We start from the raw sequence: 20,617 nt of genomic DNA, 5'->3' as shown, positions 1-20,617 counted from the left end.
TCACAACAGCAAATGCAACATCCAGAATTTTCATCATAAGAAGGCCTTATCAATTTCCTTTCAAGTATGCACAGAATAGACAATACAATTACCAAAAATCGGCCGTTTCCGTCGAGAATTGTCGTAACTCGGCTCCATCCGAGATGTCAAAATCATACATGATACGCTGTCATGATGCATATAACCCCCCAATGCAACGCTATGCTACTTTGCAGTCTACGCTTCTCCTTTTTACTTCCGGCCTCGCGGCACCGTACTCTCTGCAAACCGGATACCTCTCCTCGTGGGCGGTACTCTCTCCCCGCCTTCGTCGTCGGAGTCGTCTCCACCGTCGTTGGCGTTCATGCCCAGTGCAGCCTCCCTACGACGTCTCTCGGCGGGGGTCTCGCCTGATTCCACATCCTCGTCGCTCTGGTTTGAAAGGACGGCCAGCCTGCGCTGTCTCTCAATGGCCGTCTCCTCATCGTCGGCGCCCTTCTCTTGTGACGCTCTCGGAGCGGGTTGCGCCGGGCTGGAGTTCACTCGCTGTGGGGTGTAAGACCCGGATCGCTTCTCGGCCGAGTCGCTGCCGATTTTGATGGTGGGTATGTTCGCCTGTCGCTCAACCGGAGAAGGGACGTCTCCTTTTGCGATTGACTTGACACGTTGGGATGCGGTCGATTGGTCCACGACCTGTCGTCGGGTTTTGTCGTCGAGCTTCTGCACTTCCCGGATGAAATCCTCCTTGGTCATCCTCTGGCCAACTCCGCCAATCGTGAAGCGGATGTGCCGGTCATCGTCTTGCCCTCCGTCGGCCGCGTTCTTCTTCGGCTTCTGCGCAGCACCGGCGGTGCCACCAAGGTAGCGTTGCCAGCCCGACTTGCCCGGTGCCTTGGCAGCGCCTTCGGCGCTGGATTCCGCTTGAGCTTCGTCTTCGACCACAGGCTTCTCGGATGCCTTCAACAGACCGCCCATGCCGAGGTACTTGAGGCTTTGCTGTGTGCGGCCTCCATGTTCCTTTCCAGCCTTGGCCGACGGCAGCTCGTAGGTCTTGATGACCTCACCATCTTCGTCTTCAACAATGATCTGCGAAGCCGGTTAGCAAGTGATGGTCGCAAAATGCAATGTTTAACTTACTGTGTTGCCAAACTGGAATGCTCGAGCGGGCTCGTGCCGCCTGCCAGTCTTGCTCTTCTCCTTACGTTTCTCCACTTCCGAGCTGTAAACGTCTTCGACTTTGCGCTTGAAGGAATCGAGGGTCCAGTTGAACTTTTCGCCTTGCCTCGACTTGGTGGGCGTCATTGCACTCAAGTCGGCTTCAACAGGTACGCGATGATGTGCTTCCGCATCCGCCACCGCCTCTGCCTTGCTTGGAGAACGCTCAACAGTCAACACATCACCATCCTCATTCTCAACAACCAGATTGTCTCCCTCCTCGTAGATTTGGATCTTGGATGCGGAGTTGGTTCGGCTGGAGCCTTCGTCAGGAGAGGGGGTGATCTCATCGTCGTCCTTTTCGGGATCTCTCGAGCGGCCCCTGTCAGAATCGCGCCTGGGCGGCGTAGTGCCTTCGCCATCAGGGGAGGCGGGGTCCTTTTCGTTGAGAAGAGGCTCGCGTCTAGTAGGGAAGATGGCAGACTGAGAGACGGGTCCACCCGGGCCGATGCCGTCGTCCCACTTGTTGTTCTTCTTCCGCCGACTGCGCGATGTCGACCGAGTACGAGATTTCGAGCCATCCTCGTCTTTTTGACGGCGCAGGAAAGCGCCTGGGAAACCCACGGGGGGCAAAGTCCCGGGCGGAAACTCGGGCATCTTCAACTCTTCCCCATCGGTATCGGACATGGTTCGAGCTTGCGAGCGAGACTGCGACGAGATTCTCGGCAAGCGGTTCATCCAGGTGGGGCCGTCCTCGGGTGCGGTGGTGTAGGACATGGTGATTGTCAAGGTGTTGATGCGCTTTCCGAGGGTGAAGACGGCCACCGACGAGCCGTGGACAATGATGGATGAAATGACGAGGAACGTGACGATTGGCCAGATGACAGCGACGAGGGTTCTGTGCTCGATTTCTTCGGGAGGGATATCGGAAAGCGGCACGGCCGTCTCCCACTGCAGCTCAGCGCGAGCCAAGACGGCAACGAAGATGGCGCCGACACCGATGGGACCGAAGTGGCCGGCGAAGACAGCTTCGCGCCATGTCTTGATGTCGGGTATGAAGGGCTTCAGCATGAGCATGGCGGGAATGCGGCGGAACAGAATGACGAAAATGGCGATGACAACCAAACGCCAGGGGGTGATGCCCTCAGCGACATTGTTGTACTGCTCCCATGGGATGATGGTTCCCAGAAACACAAAGTAGGCCAGGTTGATGAGGAGATCGATAACGTTGGAGACGTGGGACTCTTCGGTCCTGGAGGCGAACCAACCGTCGTTTGAGAAACCCACACCGGCAGCAAAGCCAACAAGCAAGTCGTCCATGCCGAGCAAACTACCGGCACCGGCGCAAAACAGAGCGAGAACGAAGTAGAAGACCAAGAAACTCTCTCGATCAATCAGATCGTGCTCCTCTGCGTACTTGATACCGTGGCGTGCGATGTAGCCAACAACGAAACCGAAGATGGCGCCAAAGATACACTCATAGAGAATCGTGTAGACAATCCAGTGAAAGGTGGTGGACTTGGCATCCATGTGCTCCTGGATCAGGTAGATTCCGAGATAGACGAAGGGGAAGGCCATGCCATCGTTGCAGCCGGACTCGGCCGACAGCAGGTCTCGCAAGTGCTTGGGGACTCGTTTAGCGAACTTGCCCTTACCGACGACGGAAGAGGCCAGGACGGGATCGGTGGCGGTGACGCAGGCCGCGATGACTAAACTCTCAAGCCAAGACAACGGATCAATCAGCCACCAGATGAACAAGCTCACGACAAGCCAGCCAATGGTCATGACGGGAATCAGCAGCAGGGTGACGGATCTCCAGTGCTTCTCCATGTAGAACTTGGGCAATTCTACACCGACGGCGAAACATTGTACAACAAGAACGATGCGGGAGAACTCGATGGTGACGAGGTCGACGTTGCCCCAACTTTTCGGGTCAATCAGGTTCGCGGCGTGAGGGCCGAAGATGATGCCACAGATGGTAGCGACTGTGGCCTCGCCAATGTACATGCGCTCCTTGATAATGGAGGAGCAGAGCATAAAAAGGGTTGTGAAGCCGCCCAAGATGATGTACACCAAGTGCGGCTTCGTGATGGAGAGATGGTCCCACGCCATGGCGGCGCACTTGGGGAGGGTATCTCTACGTGTGGTGGTGGTGGTGGTGGTGGTTGCGAAGCGTGCTCGTCAAGGGTGCGCCTCGTGAAATGCCGCGGATTCGAAAGCTCAACCGCCGGCAGCAAAAGGAATATCGGCTGGGCCTGGCGAAGGGCTCGAAACTCCCCAGTCAATGGATTGCGTCCCGAGAGCGAGGGTGTCTCGATGCATTCAGGAAAAAGTCGGCGTGCCAAGAGGCAGTTGGGCCTAGCTAAGGTCGGATCGGAGCGAGAACGAAGGACGAGATGCGGATACGAAAGTGTATGAGGTCACCGGCGGGTGTTGCCTCTGGGTGCGTATTCGGAGGGTTGTGCGCCTCGTCGGTTGGGGGATTCGCGATTCGTCTCGAGAGGATCGCGACAATGAGGGACTGGGTGGTATCTCGACAGTCGCTGGTCTTTATCGGCGGACCAGGAGAGTTTACATGAACCAAAAAAGAGCGACAGAAACTAGGCAAAGCTTCGGGGTTCATGGAACCTAAGTATGTCGCAGGGAAAAAGACGGCCAAGATGTTGGCGTACTGATAGCAGAGGATGATCCATGCGAAAAAAAAAAGCCTGGCCCCGCCTAGCGCAAGCGGGTGGGGGGCTTTGCAGTGCGCCTGGGGTGGATGGGAGTCGTCTGTCCGGGTCTAGGACGGGGGGCCACGGAAAGAGAGAGGGCGAATGAGTTTTCTGCTCTTTCCCAGTGGTTTCCAGCGCTTCTTGGCTCCTCCGCCCGCCCGCCCATCGCCCATGGGAGGCGCAGGGCTTGCTGACGCGGTACCTCGGGAGTACCGAAGGGCTACCATGGCCTATACTGCCATGATACATATGGCCGTGACCTCGCCTTGCCGCATGCCAGTTTCTTATTTCAGTCGAACTGTGCCGATGCTCTTCTCTGCTCGTCATGGCCATTGCTGCTCCAGCCAACGATACGACGAATCCGGACACTCACTACGATGGGATAAGGCTGCTGCGACATCTCTGTCCCCCTTGGGTTGGGCTCGCCGGGCAGGGTTGATGAGCACGCTACCTGTACACCACTACCGCCCAAGTCTGTTTGTCTGATTTTGTAGTTTACGTGGGCGTGCGCACCCTGCGATCGAGCCATGCTTGATTGTGCTAGTCTTATCCCAACTTCCCGAGCACGCGTCCTCGATTACGATGATTAGGGAGCACGTCGTGTGAGACAAGCCGCCCGGAGCCACGTTCCAATGCAACGGGGCCAATAAACTCTTTCTCGGTGTGGTTTGGTTTACCCCCAATGGCCCTGGCTCTACCGGCATTTCTTGGCCGAGGGGAATGCACCACGCATTTTAGATTGCAGCGCGGAGACGTTAAGGAGCTGGCAGGCTTCATGGACACGGACACGAGGGAGAGAGACTGACAGAGCCCAACACCGGGGGTCTTTGGGAGCGCTGCCGGGCTCGGTTGCGGACGGTGAGCGCCCATGTCTGCCAAGCGGCTCAAAACAAGGATGGACCCCCATCTGGCCGACTTGCTGCCATGACTGGCCGCGTGGTGTCGTAATCCCTCGCGAGGCGGTAATCTCTCGTGCCACGCAGGAAAAAAGTCGTATACTGCGTAGACAGGGTTGAGCCGACTTGAGCTGAAGCGCGGCGGGCAGAGTCGGCCATCACTCACTTGAGCCTCTCCCTCGTCCTCGTCGGCGGATGCATCATTGTCGGCGTCGCTGATTGATAGTGACCCCTCCCATCCACCACACGTCGTTGGAAACCCCGGATTTCAGATCGGCTCGACACGTTGGTTCCCCCTAAATGCCATGAAATATCTGTAGGGGTCCATCCAACTCTTGGTGAGTCCTGCAGAAAAAAAGTCTTGTCGAGCCGTTGGCAAAAGCTTGACCGGCGTGTTTTTGGCGCATTCCTGACGGCTCTGGGCGGCCTTGTGCGACTCGGTTGGGTCTTTCCAAGCATTGGCGGGCCTGGTTTGTGTGCTTGTGTGCAACTGTGTGTCGTAGCGTCGCTGGCCAAGCCATTTCGCGAGATCGCCAACTCCATTTGCAGGCTCGGCGCCCAGAGACGAGCGGCGTCACCGCCCACTTTTCCGACGGCCGATGGCGAGGTCGACTTCGAGTCATGCCATGACGACTGTCATGTTGGCATCAGACGGGGCAGTTGCATTTTTCAGTCGATGGCTTCTCCTCAGAACGGGACGGAAAGGGGGGCGAAGAGAAGGAAACGTGTTTGGCGGACGTTGAGTTGTCGACCTTGGGTGAGAAATTTCTCGAAGAGTCCCGCAGCATGGCGACAGCAGTGACAGTCAGATGTCGTTTGTATGGCATGAGACATCGGACCAAATGAAAGGCGAGGAAGGACCCCGAGGTCCCTCCCCTTCCGATATCTTCGCGAAAGGGGAGGGGTACCATAGTAGGTAGGCACTGAGGAAGGCACTGAGGTAGGTATTAAGGGAGGTGGAAGCTGCCCGGGCACCATCGAGATACTTCCACGGTACTTCCGCACAGATCCCACCACGAGTGCTTCAGCCCACCATCATTCCCACCAGAAGAACTGTCGAGTGCGGGTAACAAAGCAAGACCCTGGTCTTGCAGTGTTTTTTTTTTCTTCTTTTTCTTCGTCCTTCTTTTCCTTTTGTTTCCTGCTTCCCCTGCACAGCACAGCTACCCTGCCCGCCCAGAAGCTGGATGCCATTGTTTGTTGTTTGTTGATGCGCTTTCTCTTTGCGACATCGCCTATATTCAAAGCAGCCCAAATCCTCCGCTGCAGGCTCCAGCTCTGGACTCTCAACACTTGGCGGCGCTATATACCGTAAATAACAATTGCAATCAACATGAACACCGGCGGTTGCCGGGATACCTCAACAAATGAATGCACACCAACAAATGGAGTGAAACACCGCCCTCTCGGCGCCGCCAGGGCTGTCCCAGAGTGTCTTGCACACAATTGATTGTTCGCCCCGGGCTCGCCATTTCTTCCCTCATGTTCCGAGCGACCTTCGTCGGTTTCCCCACGGTCTTTCTCTCGGTTCCTGTCTCTGCCATCGCTTTCCGCCCTCTTCCGCTCTCCCGCCAGACCGTGGGTCACACACACACTCCCGTCTCAATCCTCTGCGAACATGCCTCCTTGGGGTTTTCGTCTCTTCCTCTTTTAGCTCCAACCCGTCTCAGCATGAGATGGCCCTCACCTTGCAGCGTTTGATCCGAACATGCCGTCCTCGCCCCCTTCTGCTGGCGATCGAGCGAGCACGAGAGACTCCCGAGAAGCATGCGCCAACACCCAATATCATCGAACAATCGGTCTGCAGACACACACCCACCCACCCGCACGCGTCGCGGCCATCCTCCGCAAAACCCAGCCTACCTTTCTTCGTTACTGAACTTCCCTGCCGCGACCCCTCCCCCCTTTCCCCCCAAGACCATTCACAAGCGTCGCTACGTCACTATATCCCTCAGACTTCATTCGTCCGCGACGTAATGGCGCCAAGAGCCTAACTCAACGACCGCTCACGATCAACTCGTCACGCTGCATGCTATACTAAGCGACGGCCGAATTGCATCCTCAAGGATGCCAATCTTTCCCCCGTAAGCTCACCCGCCCCAGTTCCCCACTGCTAGTCAATTTGTATAGTACATACAGGTATGCACCGTCGCACCGCTCCATTACTGTATTGCCGCTAGCTTTCAAGAACCCCAGACAACCCTCTCGCGTTGCGGATGCGGACGGAATCTTCCATCCTGCATAGGTCGCGCTTCATCGTCTGCACTCAACCACCTTCTCTGTTCGGACAGCCTGGATACTGTGTCTGCAGCCAAAGAACGGTGACCGTTGCAAGCGCAACAACGCTCGATGCTGACGCAACACGAGTCGACGAGCTGTTTCCACTCATCCTGCTGCAACAGGGGACGAGCCCTCATTTTACGTTTTGATGTTTGCTCCGTCTTGCAACAGCCGTCGCTCGGGTGTGTCACCATGACTGGTCCCCCACAAGTCGACAAGTCAAGTCTCGGCACATCGGAGCGTTTGGGTCATTACTCTGCCATGCATGGCCCGCGGCCAATCCAGCCATTGATCGCGAGTTGCCGTCGAACGTCTCGACCAATCATTCGCGGCACAGAAAACGCCAAAGACTGAACGTATCAACTCGCCCGCACATCGTTGAACATCCACTTTGGCTCTCGGAGCATCATTGGGGTCTTTTCCAGTTTCAATTACCCGCCCGCGTCCGTTATCATCGGACCGAAAGTGGGCCGCCGTATCGGCAAATGGACCCGCGGAGACCCGGAAATCTCATCTAGCCCTCACCCCCACCTTCAGTCCACAATACCAATGATTTCGCCTCATAATCCCATCTGCGCGCCAACTCGGCCAGCTCAGTATGAGCCGCGATGTCTCATCACAAGCGCCGATGGTTTAGTGGTAAAATTCTCCGTTGCCATCAAGCAGCGTCGGGGAGCCGGGGGTTCGATTCCCCCTCGGCGCACGCACAACTTTTGCTTTGAGCCTCCATGAGGGGGGCTGCGTGTGCAGTTTGGTCCCATGTCTTGCTTGCTAAATCCGATCTCTTTTCTGGACTGAGTTGTCCATCTAAATGACTCTATGGAAGCTCTGGTGTGAGGTGACTATTCCCCTTCAAGGCGTGTTTTCATCTCACTACCCATGACTGCCTGAGGTCCTGGTCGGAGTGAATCGTGGGAATGTGTCCGTGACTTTTTAAACATAGAAGCTAAAACATATAGCCTGTCTGCTTTGCGAGAAAGGGTTTGGATGAGTTAAGCTGAGTAACATTACTGACTTGGACTACGGTAATGTTCCCAGTCATGGCCAGGTCCTCTTTTTTACTACTTGATGATGAAACAAGGTAAACCGCATTTCTCACTAAACCAATCGTATTCCGAGTGAAGCCTGCGCCAGAGTCACTGGCACTCAGGTCTTCGTCACCGGATCCTTGGAATAAATGAGTCCAATGTGCTGGTCAAAAAAAAAGTGAACTGAAGTGATGAAATCACTTAAATACAGCCCCTATATCTCGGCTGGAAAAGATCTCACTTGCCATCAGATAACACCACAGAGAGAACTCGGCATTTTGCAACGATATAAGACAACTCGTACACACAAAACAAACAATGAAAACCGCTAACATGACCAGACACCACTATCACCAAGACGAGAGCTCCTATGACCGTTCCCCCAGCCAGGACAGCCAGCTCAGCATCGGCCCCGACGACACCGCCGACGAGGAACACACCGCTTGGACCGCGACGCGGCCGGCCTTCGAGGCATGGGCGGACGACCGGATGCGCCGCCGGTGCCGCTGGCGATGCTGTCGCTGCAGGTACGTCAATCGGATGCCTCGGTCTCGGCTGACCGTGATGCACTGCCGCAACCCCGGGCTGGCCGTCGAAGGCGAGAACTGCCCGCGGGATAGGGCGGGGGAGACGCACGCAGGGCCCGGGGAGTGTTGTACCATTCTCGTGCCGCAGGGGATGGAATCCACGTCGGATGGTGAGTGGTTGGATTAAAGGATCCGGACATATCAGTTGGGAAGGTAGAGCGTAGCCCAGTCACTATAGTTTAGTCAACTCCAGTGTTTCTCTCGTGTGTATTCACCATAGGTGGTTGCGTGAGCTTGGACTGGACGCGAAGGCGGTGATTCCAGGATGATGCTAGGCGTCAAATGCCGGACTTGGTAATTTAGCGGTTCCCGGTCGCAGAGATTGCCTGAACTACCTAGCTCCCCTTGAAAATGAATGATCGATAGACGAAAGCCATTGAGATGCCGGTATCTCTTGCATGGCACCTTCGGGCTTCGCGTGCCGAGATCGTCAGGCTCGAGCAGCCTTTGCGGGGTAGATTTGACTTCATTTTGTGCGTAAGTCGTAGGTGGGTCGCTTTGCGTTGGCAGTTTGGTCGAAGGTCTTCTACATTCGTTCGTTTATTGCGAAGAGAAGAGTGGGCGTGAGGTTTTCATATCTGCGAACCCTCGTTGGCGCCGAAAAGCAAGGAGGCGACTTGTCTGCTTGCCAGCTTAGTTGACTGAGTGACCTTCTAATGTTGTGACCGTGTATTGGCTGTGACCAAACTCAGGTTGACGACTGAGAGCCATTCATGTTTCATTAGCTCTACGAGTTTAAGAGACAGTGCCTTTTACTGATATGGAAATAGCAAAGTGTATAGCGCTGTAGTCTGAGGTGTAACTGCCGATTACACATATTAGCATGGTAACAAAAGCAACTTGACGAAACGTTAGGACGCCAACTAGCAATTAATTAGATATGTGAGGAAGATGTGACAACGCGTTAGTTGCACTTAAAGCTCAAAACCTAGACGAAAGGAATCACGTCGAAAGGTGGATATATCGAAACGTTTGACTGGTTGGATTAGTCTTGTTGCTGTCTACTTGCTGGCATCTGGTTCCCAGTATAACTGTGCCGCGGGGTCCAGATGCGCATAACATGGAAAGTGACCCATGCGGCCGGCCATACTAGTCCCAGCTATGTCTCTAGAATTGCAGGCGACTGTACCCACTTTGGCCGGTAGGCTGATACCCATCGTCTTGATCATATATTCTTGGCTCATAAGCAGGTTGTGAGAGGTTGTCTAAGAACAAGCAGTCAGCAGCGAGATTCAAGTATGCCCAGCCCAACGAGACATATATACAGTCCGTGATAAAGAATTGGATTGGCGGCTTTTTTCAGAAGCCCGAGCCCCGCACAATGACCAATTCTCATTGGCACACTTGGCTGAACATAGCTAACATGGTTACGTCCCCAAGGATTCAATGCAGTCAGCAGTGAAACTCAACCACAAATAAGCCTGGTACATTTCTATATAACCGGGAAACTTGGACGGACGGAACTCTTTTCAAGCCCGAGTCCCATACAATCTTCCATTCCTATTGGCTTCCTTGATCGAACATAGTTACTTTCACGCGTTGGGGGTTCTCTCCCTCCCTAAAGCGACCCAAAAGCGACCCAATAGTCGGTGGATGTTAGTCTTACAAAGTGTTTGCGTTACCTTATAATGTGTGGCACAGTTTGATCCTTCAAACTGCCAAGTCCTATAGACCATAGGATCCTATCTACATGTAGAGTTCAAAGGCCAGACTATCTTCGGAGTAACCTTGTTAGATAGAGGAAAAGGAGAAGTATAAGAGATGCGTCTTCCTCCTTGATATAATGAAATATCTTCCCACATCAAACATATCAGCTACTTCATTACCCCAAGACTCAATCTGCCATTAAAAGATAGGTAAACTGTAGCCTAAAGAAGCTCTTCCATTATGATGATCAGGCCTCTAACTACGATTCTCAAGTTACATCCGATTTACGAACAAGATGAAGTTCGCTACCGTTCTCTCTCTGTTTGCCGTCGCCATCGCTGCTGCTCCGTTCTCGAACGACGCGCCTCTCAAGTCTCGTACGATTAGTTCCGAAAACGAACTTCTCGCTCGTCAGTTCAACAGCTGCACGCTATGCGTTGGGGGCCGCCAAACGTGCTGTAACGGGCCTTTGGCACCGTGCTGGCCCAGGAATTGCCGTGCGGACGGTTCTGATAGCGATGGGGTCGCTCGCTAGCCGGATTACTTTCCTTAGTGGCCTCCGGGGGTGGCCAAAAACTTGTTTGCCCGGAAATCCTCCAAGTTCGGAAACTTGAAGTGCACCCTTTGGGTGTACTAGTGAGTCCTTGAGCTATTGGCCACTGAGCTTTGCAATGTCTGCGCTTATGTTATTATTATGTGTCAGACCTAACTCAGCACATTCCTTACAGCAATGATCACGTTATGTATAACAGATATCGTAGTCTCACAGGAGCACCGCGAAGTTTGTCAAGGTCATGTTCACATCAGGGGGATCATCCATTCATTTTCGATAGACGAATCCATCCACAGGTGCTCATACAGCACACTCATTAACCCATCCAATTAGCCATAAAATTATATCCACTTGCTGGTAATGTTAACTGCGGCTTAAACATCGGTGGATTCGGCCGATGAAATCATGTTGCATATCAAAGAAAATGTAAAATCCAATTTCATGGATTTCCACTTTGCCTGACTTTGAGACTTGAATAAGGTGTCTTTTGGTATAGAGCGTCGTATTAGGTCTCCAACATTGTGTGTTCTACCAACGGGTAGCTTGATTTGATACATGTTGAACGGTACTGGTAGTATTGGTGATCAGAGCATGCAGCGATCGTTCGCATGTATCGGGGCAAGATGTGTAGTGCACCAGGGAAGAATGACTAAGCGTCATCTTATGAGAGTGCATCACGAATTAAATTGCAGAAACGCTATGGGGAAGTACGCTTGAACCGTGGCTCAGGCACATTTAATGCGACTGTTCTTGGATGGTTAGGTTGCGTTTTCTTAAGCATTCCTTCCTTCTCAAAATCCAGATTTGCTGCTGTGTTTTTCAGGTGCGGTCACCACTCTATATTGTGAGGTCACACGATTGGGGCGAGCCTCGGTGAACAGGATCTGCAGTAAGATGGTATTAAACGGCGTTTTTTGGTGCTAACTTTATGCATGGGTACTTGGCATTACGTTGTAAAAGATTAGCGGTGACTTTGATTAGTTGGGAGCAATCCTATCTACTGAGCCATCTCTGGGGGTTTCTGCTTCAGGATGTGCCTGGAATTTTGTGTTGTCTCATTCCCCTTTCGTATCTCCCCCAGTGTCTGGACATTGATCCCGATGTGTCCTGCTGGGATGCTGCAGGACCTTGAGCTTGAACCCCACACGGATTTCTTCGCCGTATATAGTCAAGACGCAATCGGTCGCTGGCACTGGCTGGCCAGGCCCGTTAGGCAGTTGATATGCGCAGTTGGGGACGGGATGTGCTCGATGAACACGGTCCGCGCCGTTTTGCCGGTTTCAGGAATGATGACTTTTCAGCCGCACCTGGGCCAAGACAATAACAGACCGGGTACTTTTAGCAATTAGTATTCCAGGCTTCGATTCTGCTCGGTCATGCCCGGCTGAGCTCAATCGTTGCTCACAACACGATAAATTCAAACGGGAAGTCTTTTTCTTTCTTCTGTTATCAACGTTCTTTTGGGGAACTAATAGCTTTTACTGCGGCCCTCACTCCAATTAAGCCTGTTTGCATAGGAACGCATTCTTGGACCTGCCCACTGAAAAGACTCTCGAAGATGTGGTCTTATTTCTCCGCCGTTTTCGGCACTTGGAGCAGTTTTCAAGGCCCGAGACTCATTCTTCAGTAGATTAATCCGCTTGAGATGCAATCACTTGTCTTCACACTCGTCTCCTTGGCTTGAACTAAAATATGGGAACTCGGCAGTGATTAAACTGATCGAGAAACATTAGTCCAAATGCTCTGCTGTCTCCTCCGCTTGATAAATATCAATCCAAGGGCCCACGTCTCATTACCATTAACAACTGCAAGCCATCTTTATCAAGTGAGAGCATCATTGAAGCAGCCGCGATGGCTGAAGACCAGAATCTATCTACTGGAGACTCAAACAATTCCACTAAAAACTCGAAGCCGCCCATAACTCCTCCTTATGTCGGTTGCTCTCATGTGTATCGCGATGATCCGAAGGATATCGATTTTGCGAACAGAAAAAGGCTGATCATTTGCTGCGACGGGACATGGAATAACTCGTACGCTTCCTATCCATTCGAGTCGTTGTTTCCTATCGGTAATCAAGCCACTCTGATAACAGCCTCCTTAGGACCAACGGCGGGGGCTTAGTGCCTACCAACGTCAGCCGCATCTCCGCTGCAATCGCTCACAAGTGCTGCACTGGTATGCCACAGGTTGTCTACTATCATCGCGGTGCTGGTACAGAAGAATCAAAGGTCGCCAGCTTTATGGGAGGTTTGCTGGGTCTGGGAGTCAAACAGGTATTAGCCATTACCATGCTATACACGAGAACCTGAGGCTGACTTGGCTCGAGGATATCGTTGACTGCTACCGCTTCATTTGCGATAATTACAATCTTGGTGACGAAATCATCATTATAGGTTTCTCCCGAGGTGCTTTCACCGCCCGTTCCATTGCATCCATGGTTTGCACCCTCGGATTTCTTAACCGCACCGGCCTTGGCTACCTCAGCCAGATTTATAAGGATTACCAGTCGTTCACCGAGTGGACTGACAATGGGAAGTTTAATAATAAGAGGCACCTCCTGGGATTCAATGTTGAGCAGCTCAAAATGACTCGCGAGAAAAGCTTCACGGCCAAGATTATTGAGATCGAAAAGCAACTGGAGAATGAACACAACCTCACTGAAGATGAGGTATGGCATCTTGATCAGGAGCTTGTCAAAATTTTGAAAAACCGTGATGACGCTCTGAGCCAAGAGAATTTGGAAATGGGACTCGAAGAGGACAAGAAAAGGGTGTTCGAAAATATGAAGAAAGAAGATGGTACTATGGCAATTCCCAGAATGGCCAAGGCCTATCGCGAGCAGCTCCAGAAGGTAATTGCTGTTTCGAATAAAGTCTTTGTGTCTGTAGCTGACGGAACAGTATCAATTGTGCATGGTTCAAAAGGTTCAAAAAGGAGAGCTTCCAGACTCTATGGAGCCCAAGGTTGTAGAGGGCGGAGTCAAGGCAAACGGTGAGGATTTATCTGACTCTACGAAATACATGGCTGTAGAGGGCAGAGTCAAGGCAATCGGTAAATATTCCTTCTTTGAAATGAAATCATTGTAGTACAGCTAACTGACACGACTTTCCGGCCAGGCGTCTGGGATACAGTGGGAAGCCTTGGTATTCCAAAAATGCCATGGGACCTCTGGAAAGGCCGCCGTAGTGTCGATGAGGTAAGACGTTGGCCCCTAAACCCACAGGAACCAGCCAAAGAGTGAAACATTTCTGACAGTATATCTGTTGCCTAGCTGAGGTTTACAAGCCTTAACATCCATCCCAACGTCGAGCACGCCTTCCACGGTCTGGCTCTGGATGAATGGCGAACAGCCTTCGCTCCTACGCTGTGGAGACGCAAGGAACACAACAATGTGACCAAACTTCGCCAGGTGTGGTTTCCTGGTTGTCACAGCAATGTTGGAGGAGGGTCAAACTCCCAGCAGATTTCGAAGATTGCACTTGCATGTAAGTTAAACCATCTATGCTGGTCTGAGTAACTGTGTTAACGACAAATTCGCTAGGGATGGCAGATCAACTAAGCTCTGTTGGCGTAGAGTTTAGCAAGACTGAAATGAAGCGCATCTTCAGTACTCTCTCCCATGGTGACGAATTACGTCCTTGGGGCTTAGGTAAAATCACCAGTCCGGAAAGTCTTGCTACGACGCTCCCCGACCGAGTGTGGAGCACTCTGACGCTGCCCTACCGCGCATACATTCGTGATTTGACAGAGAGTTCCATACGGACGCCGGGTCTATATCGAAACGACAAGGAGAGCAGACGTCTCACAAACACCGACGAGTGGGTCCATCCGTCTGTTAGGATCCGGTATTTGTATCATGGCCTTGGGCTTGACGACGAAGACGAATGGCGCTGCAAGGCCTTGTCCGGGCGTGGCTGGCAGCTTAAGCTCGTTGAAAAAGCACCCGACGCGAAGGATATTCGACAAGGTCGGGATATAAATGTCTTGGACCAGTACAAAACTATTGGCGGATCCGTTACAGCCGTACATGACCAATACCCAAAGTCCCACGACGAAAGCGAGACCCTCGTGCGAACAGAGCACCCCCCTGAAGCCGACCTCAAGCAACTTGCCGTTCCAAAAAGCACCTGGACCTGGGTAAACTCGGAGTTCTCAGAAGCCCGACCGCTTAAAGAAGAGCACATTGGCATGTGGGAGCGGATGTACATCGAAATCAATGAGAAGCTCGTCAGTGCGAAGGTGAAGAGCCAACACGGGAGGGAAACCACGCCAACACCCATCGACCGGCTCAGAGGTTTGGCGACGCTTGGTACAGCCAAGTGGATCATGGAGACCTCCCTGGCCACTATATTTGGCGCCGCCCCGCAGAAGTTGTTTCCGGAGAAGTATCCAACTCATTATGGCTATCACGACTTCGTCTCTTGGCAGAAAGGACTCAGCCCTGTTGCAGAGAGCGTGGCTCCGCATAAGTTGCGCGAAGGTGAGGCGCTGTCTTCGCCTTTGAATGACGGTACGTAGTAAGACTACGGTGCGGTATATTAGAATGTCTTGCCACGGGTAACATACTCAAAGAAGCTCGCGTTGTCAACATGTGGGTCCAGGAATAAGAAGAGATTTCCAAAAATCATTCTGTAAGTGACAGGGTTTTGATACTTGCACTTGGCCTTGGACTTGGGCTTCTATTACACCGATAGTGTATTTGTTGACTGCCTGAGTATCTATCAGTACGGGCTCATCTACTGCTGATTGTACGCTAACGCACCCGTCCGATTTGATGCCTGCCTATTGTCAATCACTACCCGCTTTTCAAGACTTAAACATGGTTTGCTGCATCATAGAAGCCAGGATATGGAGCTGTATTCATGCTAAGGGACAGTCGCTGCGGCGTGTGCCTTTCCTTTGTTCCAACAATATAAGAATCGACTTCGATCCTCAACTAAGCATCTCTCTAATACCCAATTACCGTCCAGCGATGTCGTCTAATTTCCACAATGCTAACAGCATCTTACACTTGTAGACTGCACACTTGCGGTATGCGCTTTATTTTCTCCTCATTCTGATGACAGTTCTAGTTTGAAACAACGGATTTTGAAAGATTGAACCGTGTAAACTAGCCAACCTAAGAGATGGAGGGGTTAATATGTAATAGAAACCGTTGAGACTGCTGGGTATGAAAACAATGCCATGGCCTGCTTTCAATACATGTCTAAGGCCTTCTACATAGACGGATTATCTATCCTCTCTTCAAGACCCCGAATCCCTTCAGCTCCCGACTCTAGATCGCTCAACCAACCCATGATTCTCCGTATCATGAAAGGATCATCGCATGATGAAACTGCAAGATCAAAGTCCCTCTGTCGCTGACTCGAGTTGAACTTGGACACCCAGTCAGGCTGCAGCTTTTGCATCTCCGCTAAGAACAACCGTCGCAACTGAGTCAGCTCGTAGTCCTCCAGATGCTCCCAGTAGAGCTCTACGACATCTCCGTTTTCGTCATGCTGGTATTTGCTCTTGATGGGCTCAACTTCGAGCGGTTTGCCTTGTAAGAAGGGTGGGTACTGGCATGCGGCGTACAGTGGTAAAGCAGAAACGCAATCCCAGTCCACAACAGCTGTCAGAGCTCCTGCTTCATTAACCAGGATGTTATGTCGGTTCATGTCATCGTGGAATATGACTGAAGGCTCCTTGTCGGGTCCCCCGGGAGGAAAGAAATTTGGCAGTTGAGCCCTGAGCTTCATAATGATGTTCAAGGTGTTCTCAAGGTCCTCGGGGTCCTCGGGGTCGTCATCTTCATCTCCGTTGTCCGCAGAATCCTCGTTTTCGCTATTCCTTTCGATATCTTCTCCCTCGCCCAATGTACCGACTTCATTTATTGCTGCGGTACGATTGTTTGTGGTCTCTGAAACGTCAACTGAGCTGGATTCTAGCACCCGGCTCAGGCGACTCTTGCAGTCGAATTCGGTAAGATCGAGCCGGGCAGTTAACCATTCGCTACTGGTTGCAAAAGGTCCACGAGGTACTTTTGGATCAATATCAATTCCAATGAAGTCTGTGGTGACCATTCTCTGGACGGTAAAGCCAGTGATAGAAGGCGTTGCGGCATCCGTGAGCCCCAAATCTCGATTGGGGCTGTCACCAGTGTCAAGACGCTTTTGACTGGGAGGCCCTGTTTCGTCAAAAGGTCTATTCGTCTCAAACGCTCTCTCCTCTGGCTTAGGCTCGGGATGACTTGAGTTTTGGGTTGGTGTAGAGTTCGGAAATAGATTACCAATGCCGTGCATTTGGTGGGAGAAGGCGTCGGAACAAAACAATGCGATTCGGCGTATCAGTTGTTCCTTTGCTGCAAAGGGGACTTCACGCCAGACATCAGCCCACGGTCTGCCTGGAACTTTCGTCATGATGATCCATTCAAAGCCGACGGGGTTGGCACGATCCGAACTGAACCCTAATATCTCCGGGACCGGAAGACTGGTATTCTGGTGAACCCATTGCACTGTCGCAACCTCACTGAGGGTCTTCCATTTTGGCTCAACTGGCAAAGTGATCCGAGCGACGACCTCATTCTCGGTAGATTTGACGATGTAGAGTTTATTAAAGGCACCCTCTGCCAGAAAGTCTATGCTGCAGTCGCTCCGAATGTTGAGGGTGCTTTTCACGGTCTCCATGATCACTGTAGTGTCGGGGTCGATGGTCCATCGAGGCTCGAGACCCCAAAAGGTGCGCACCCATTTGAGGCCCGAAGTATCTGGGGAAACCATCTTGTCCGTTTCTTTAATGTCGAGATGTATGCTTGCGCGGGCGGCTGGAATGAATTGCGAGGAAGGCAGCAACGACGGCGGGCAAGAAAGTGAATAAGAGCGTTAGCCGGAGTAAGGGAGCAGGGAGCGTCTAGAATTTTGCTGTCAACTCTCAAAGAAATCCTAAATGAGAGCCTTTGGCAACTGAAAATGCCCTCTTGTTGGGTTATTGTCGACCTATTTTTGTGTTCCCCAGGAAGAAGTTGTCGGTAGTGCAACCGCGCGCGTAGATGCAGATGTGGGTCGTGTCGCTAAATTTGGTAAACGCCTCCGTCACGGTCAGGTGACAATGTGCTGACCAACGTTGAATGGTGCTGCGAACGAACAAAGGGCCAACTCCATGGTTGACTGTTGGTTCCAACGACACTATGAGGAAGATCACCTGCTTCTAAATGTCAATCAATCACACCTGAGTGACATATGGTTGCGATGGAATTGACTGTCGCATCGGCCTATTTAGTCAGTTGCAGCTGCCGCGCGGCAAAATAGACCTATCTTCATCGAAAGACATCATATCTGGGAATAACTGTACCGCAAATGAGCCTGCGCATAGCTTGTTGGTTTGGTCGGGAGCAGAGTGTTCTATTTCCAGTACAACGTTGCGTGATCAACCTAGATGCCAGTTACTCCTCTTATACTTAATGGATGCATAAGAAGGGCTGCCATTCAAGCATTGCAATTTCCAAATTTCGTCTCACTTGTTCTACATTCTCTCAGATCCCTAGCGACAAAGCAATATAATAACCTCAAGAACTCGCGTCAACCATGGGCAAGGCCACCAGTACTCTTATCGCATTCATCGAAGGTATTCCCGATGAGAAGCTTCAGGGCTTCATGGATCCCAATCCTGCATACACTGTCTGCCAGACGCAGGACTTTCGTTTAGATGTTCAGAATGTGTGTCTAGATCAATCCATGACAGCTCCATGTGTTAACATCACTTGTAGATGACATCAGGCGACCCTCCTTTTTTGAATTTACAGGTGCAAGTCAACAGAGGCACAACCATTAGTACTTTGAAAAAACATGCCCAAAAGAATAAGAATTGAGGTACCACCGTGGCAACCGCACTAGTACCGACAGACGGATCTTGGGACGCCGCTACCGTCAGAAAAGCCCTGCTGGAAAAAATCCTAATCTAACAGCATCTTGATTAAGGGTCCACATGCACTTGATTTCAGTGTTGGCTGTTTGGATTTTGAATTGATTGGGTTTAGCTCCTCAAATGCGAACCAAGTTCCAGGTACACAAGTATGGAGTTATTGATGTTGCTCGAGTTCTCATGCTCTAGGATTTGCCTACACGTTGTAACGAAACATCAAGATCTAACTGCCATTTGTGCAAACTGTCATGATGTGTTGCGTTGACATGAGCCCGGAATTTCAAGTCCATATTGAATGGAGCTGCTAATGCCCCTCGACAGCGAGGGGCATAAAAGAGGAGACAATGGGAAGAGAGTGTTCTCAATAGTGAACCTGTGGATGATGATGTTTCTGGGCTCTCAGGGGGGTCGCTGAACTATTTCTTTCTGCAATGCTCCCAACAGTCTACCATGGTCCTCCTGCCATCATTAAGGCTCCCTTCGCATCGTGGAAGCTTTAAGTAGGGCTATCTAGCGTCAGTGGAACGGAGATCTGGCGAACTACCACATAAAGAAGCTGCTGTAACTCAAGAGGTGTTATTTTGAATGAACTACTGATCGTGTGCTGAACCATTATTAGTCCCCCTGGGGATGGCATCCAGGGCTGGATCTGTGTACAAACGGTACTAGCTTCTTGGGAAAGATTTCTTTGCACAACGGTGGGCTGGTTCAGATATTAACCGAGCAGCTTCTACCTCATCCTCTACCATACACTGAGTCTTGAAATTGGAACAAAAGCTGATGCGTTCGATTCAGCGTCATACAGCAGTGGAAGCGACATCACGATCCTCATTCTTAGTTGACTCCCAGCAACGTTAGCATGGTATCTCCCGCGACAACATCCGGCTCAGCAAACCTTGCTAACGACATCCTCAGCGGTCGGCTCCGTTCGTTTCTTTGGCCGACCGCTACGAGGGGCATCTTCGTAATATTCGGGGAGAATAGTAAGCAAAGGATTCGTAGGGTCGAAGCCCCTGTCTTTGGCGCGGCGAAGGATCTCATCGACGGTGCGGACAGGGATCGAAAGGGATTCCGCGACTTCCCTGGTGGTCCTCCCGCCCGCGCGGCTGCGTAGAGCAAGAACCGCCACCCTCGTTGCTGAATCAGTACGCTTCGTCGGGGTCATGGTAGGGAAAAGTGAGGGGTTCGAATTGTCAGCGAGGCCGCGGGTTGGTGGTTTGGTGAGAATAGCGGTGTAATGTGGAAAACAACACGCGGTCCGGGGCTCCATGGCGAAAACAGCATCGTCGTGGTGCTGAGCAGACTTAAGCGAGTCAGAAACCATATCGAAACAGAGAAATGAGTAAAGATTGTTGCACGGCTTCGAGCTTTCAGCAGATTCTTCTGAACCATTCTTTCGTACAAGCAAAAGCATTCATTGTCGAACAAAGACTCGGCCACTGCCGAGAATGATGCGAACAATGAGGTATCCAACCGCCGGAACGCCTAGTGTGAGCAGGGGTCGGGGGCAAGAATGGCTTTCTTTTATACAGTTGCACTGAATTGCAAAGAGCAGGGGTCTTGGCACTATAGCATGATACTGAGTGCTTGTATCAAACTACCCGATATGAAAAGGAAGATATCTCATCGTCATGCGATGGAATTGCCTTGCAGAGGCCGCTGTGCAGTAGTTCCTAGCGATTACCACAGGTGGTACCCGTCCTTCACGGGCGCCTAGGGTTATGTTTGCCCTTTGTTGTCGAAGTCAAGTTGTTTATGGGCCGAAAGGAGAGTCAGCTATCTCATTACTGTACCTTTGTGTAATCTAACTATTCTGAGGCCGCATATATTACTAGGTTTACTAATTCACTTTGAGAATACCTTATAAGTTTAGTATGGC

The 20,617-nt window shown here is 51.6% G+C and overlaps 5 protein-coding genes and 1 non-coding gene across 6 annotated transcripts; 3 read left to right on the top strand and 3 right to left on the bottom strand.

Moving 5' to 3' along the window:
* Window positions 1–231: 231 nt before the first annotated feature.
* ColSpa_10026 (putative NAD(P)H-dependent D-xylose reductase xyl1) lies at window positions 232–3,246 on the bottom strand (the record flags this gene model as incomplete). The annotated part of the gene is made up of 2 exons (XM_049276238.1): window positions 232–1,065; window positions 1,117–3,246. The coding sequence occupies 2 exons, from the start codon at window positions 3,244–3,246 to the stop codon at window positions 232–234; spliced, it is 2,964 nt and encodes a 987-aa protein (XP_049132195.1).
* A 4,400-nt stretch (window positions 3,247–7,646) lies between these two features.
* On the top strand, window positions 7,647–7,727 carry ColSpa_tRNA_268. The gene is given in 2 exon segments: window positions 7,647–7,682; window positions 7,693–7,727. It is a non-coding gene; the product is annotated as a tRNA-Gly (tRNA).
* Window positions 7,728–8,385: 658 nt separating this feature from the next.
* ColSpa_10025 (uncharacterized protein) lies at window positions 8,386–8,766 on the top strand (the record flags this gene model as incomplete). Its single annotated transcript, XM_049276237.1, has 1 exon — window positions 8,386–8,766. One exon carries the CDS (start codon window positions 8,386–8,388, stop codon window positions 8,764–8,766), a length of 381 nt encoding a protein of 126 aa, XP_049132194.1.
* Window positions 8,767–13,273: 4,507 nt separating this feature from the next.
* ColSpa_10024 (uncharacterized protein) lies at window positions 13,274–15,357 on the top strand (the record flags this gene model as incomplete). The annotated part of the gene is made up of 5 exons (XM_049276236.1): window positions 13,274–13,690; window positions 13,764–13,890; window positions 13,956–14,035; window positions 14,111–14,324; window positions 14,381–15,357. 5 exons carry the CDS (start codon window positions 13,274–13,276, stop codon window positions 15,355–15,357), a joined length of 1,815 nt encoding a protein of 604 aa, XP_049132193.1.
* A 698-nt stretch (window positions 15,358–16,055) lies between these two features.
* Window positions 16,056–17,597, bottom strand: ColSpa_10023 (uncharacterized protein; the record flags this gene model as incomplete). Its single annotated transcript, XM_049276235.1, has 1 exon — window positions 16,056–17,597. The coding sequence occupies one exon, from the start codon at window positions 17,595–17,597 to the stop codon at window positions 16,056–16,058; it is 1,542 nt and encodes a 513-aa protein (XP_049132192.1).
* A 2,027-nt stretch (window positions 17,598–19,624) lies between these two features.
* On the bottom strand, window positions 19,625–19,903 carry ColSpa_10022 (uncharacterized protein; the record flags this gene model as incomplete). Its single annotated transcript, XM_049276234.1, has 1 exon — window positions 19,625–19,903. The coding sequence occupies one exon, from the start codon at window positions 19,901–19,903 to the stop codon at window positions 19,625–19,627; it is 279 nt and encodes a 92-aa protein (XP_049132191.1).
* Window positions 19,904–20,617: the final 714 nt, after the last annotated feature.

The sequence above is a fragment of the Colletotrichum spaethianum genome (genome assembly GCF_022836535.1).
Source record: "Colletotrichum spaethianum MAFF 239500 DNA, contig32, whole genome shotgun sequence".
Taxonomy (NCBI): domain Eukaryota; kingdom Fungi; phylum Ascomycota; class Sordariomycetes; order Glomerellales; family Glomerellaceae; genus Colletotrichum; species Colletotrichum spaethianum.
The sequence above is the reverse complement of the archived record's forward strand: the minus strand, read 5'-3'. Positions and strand labels throughout refer to the sequence as shown.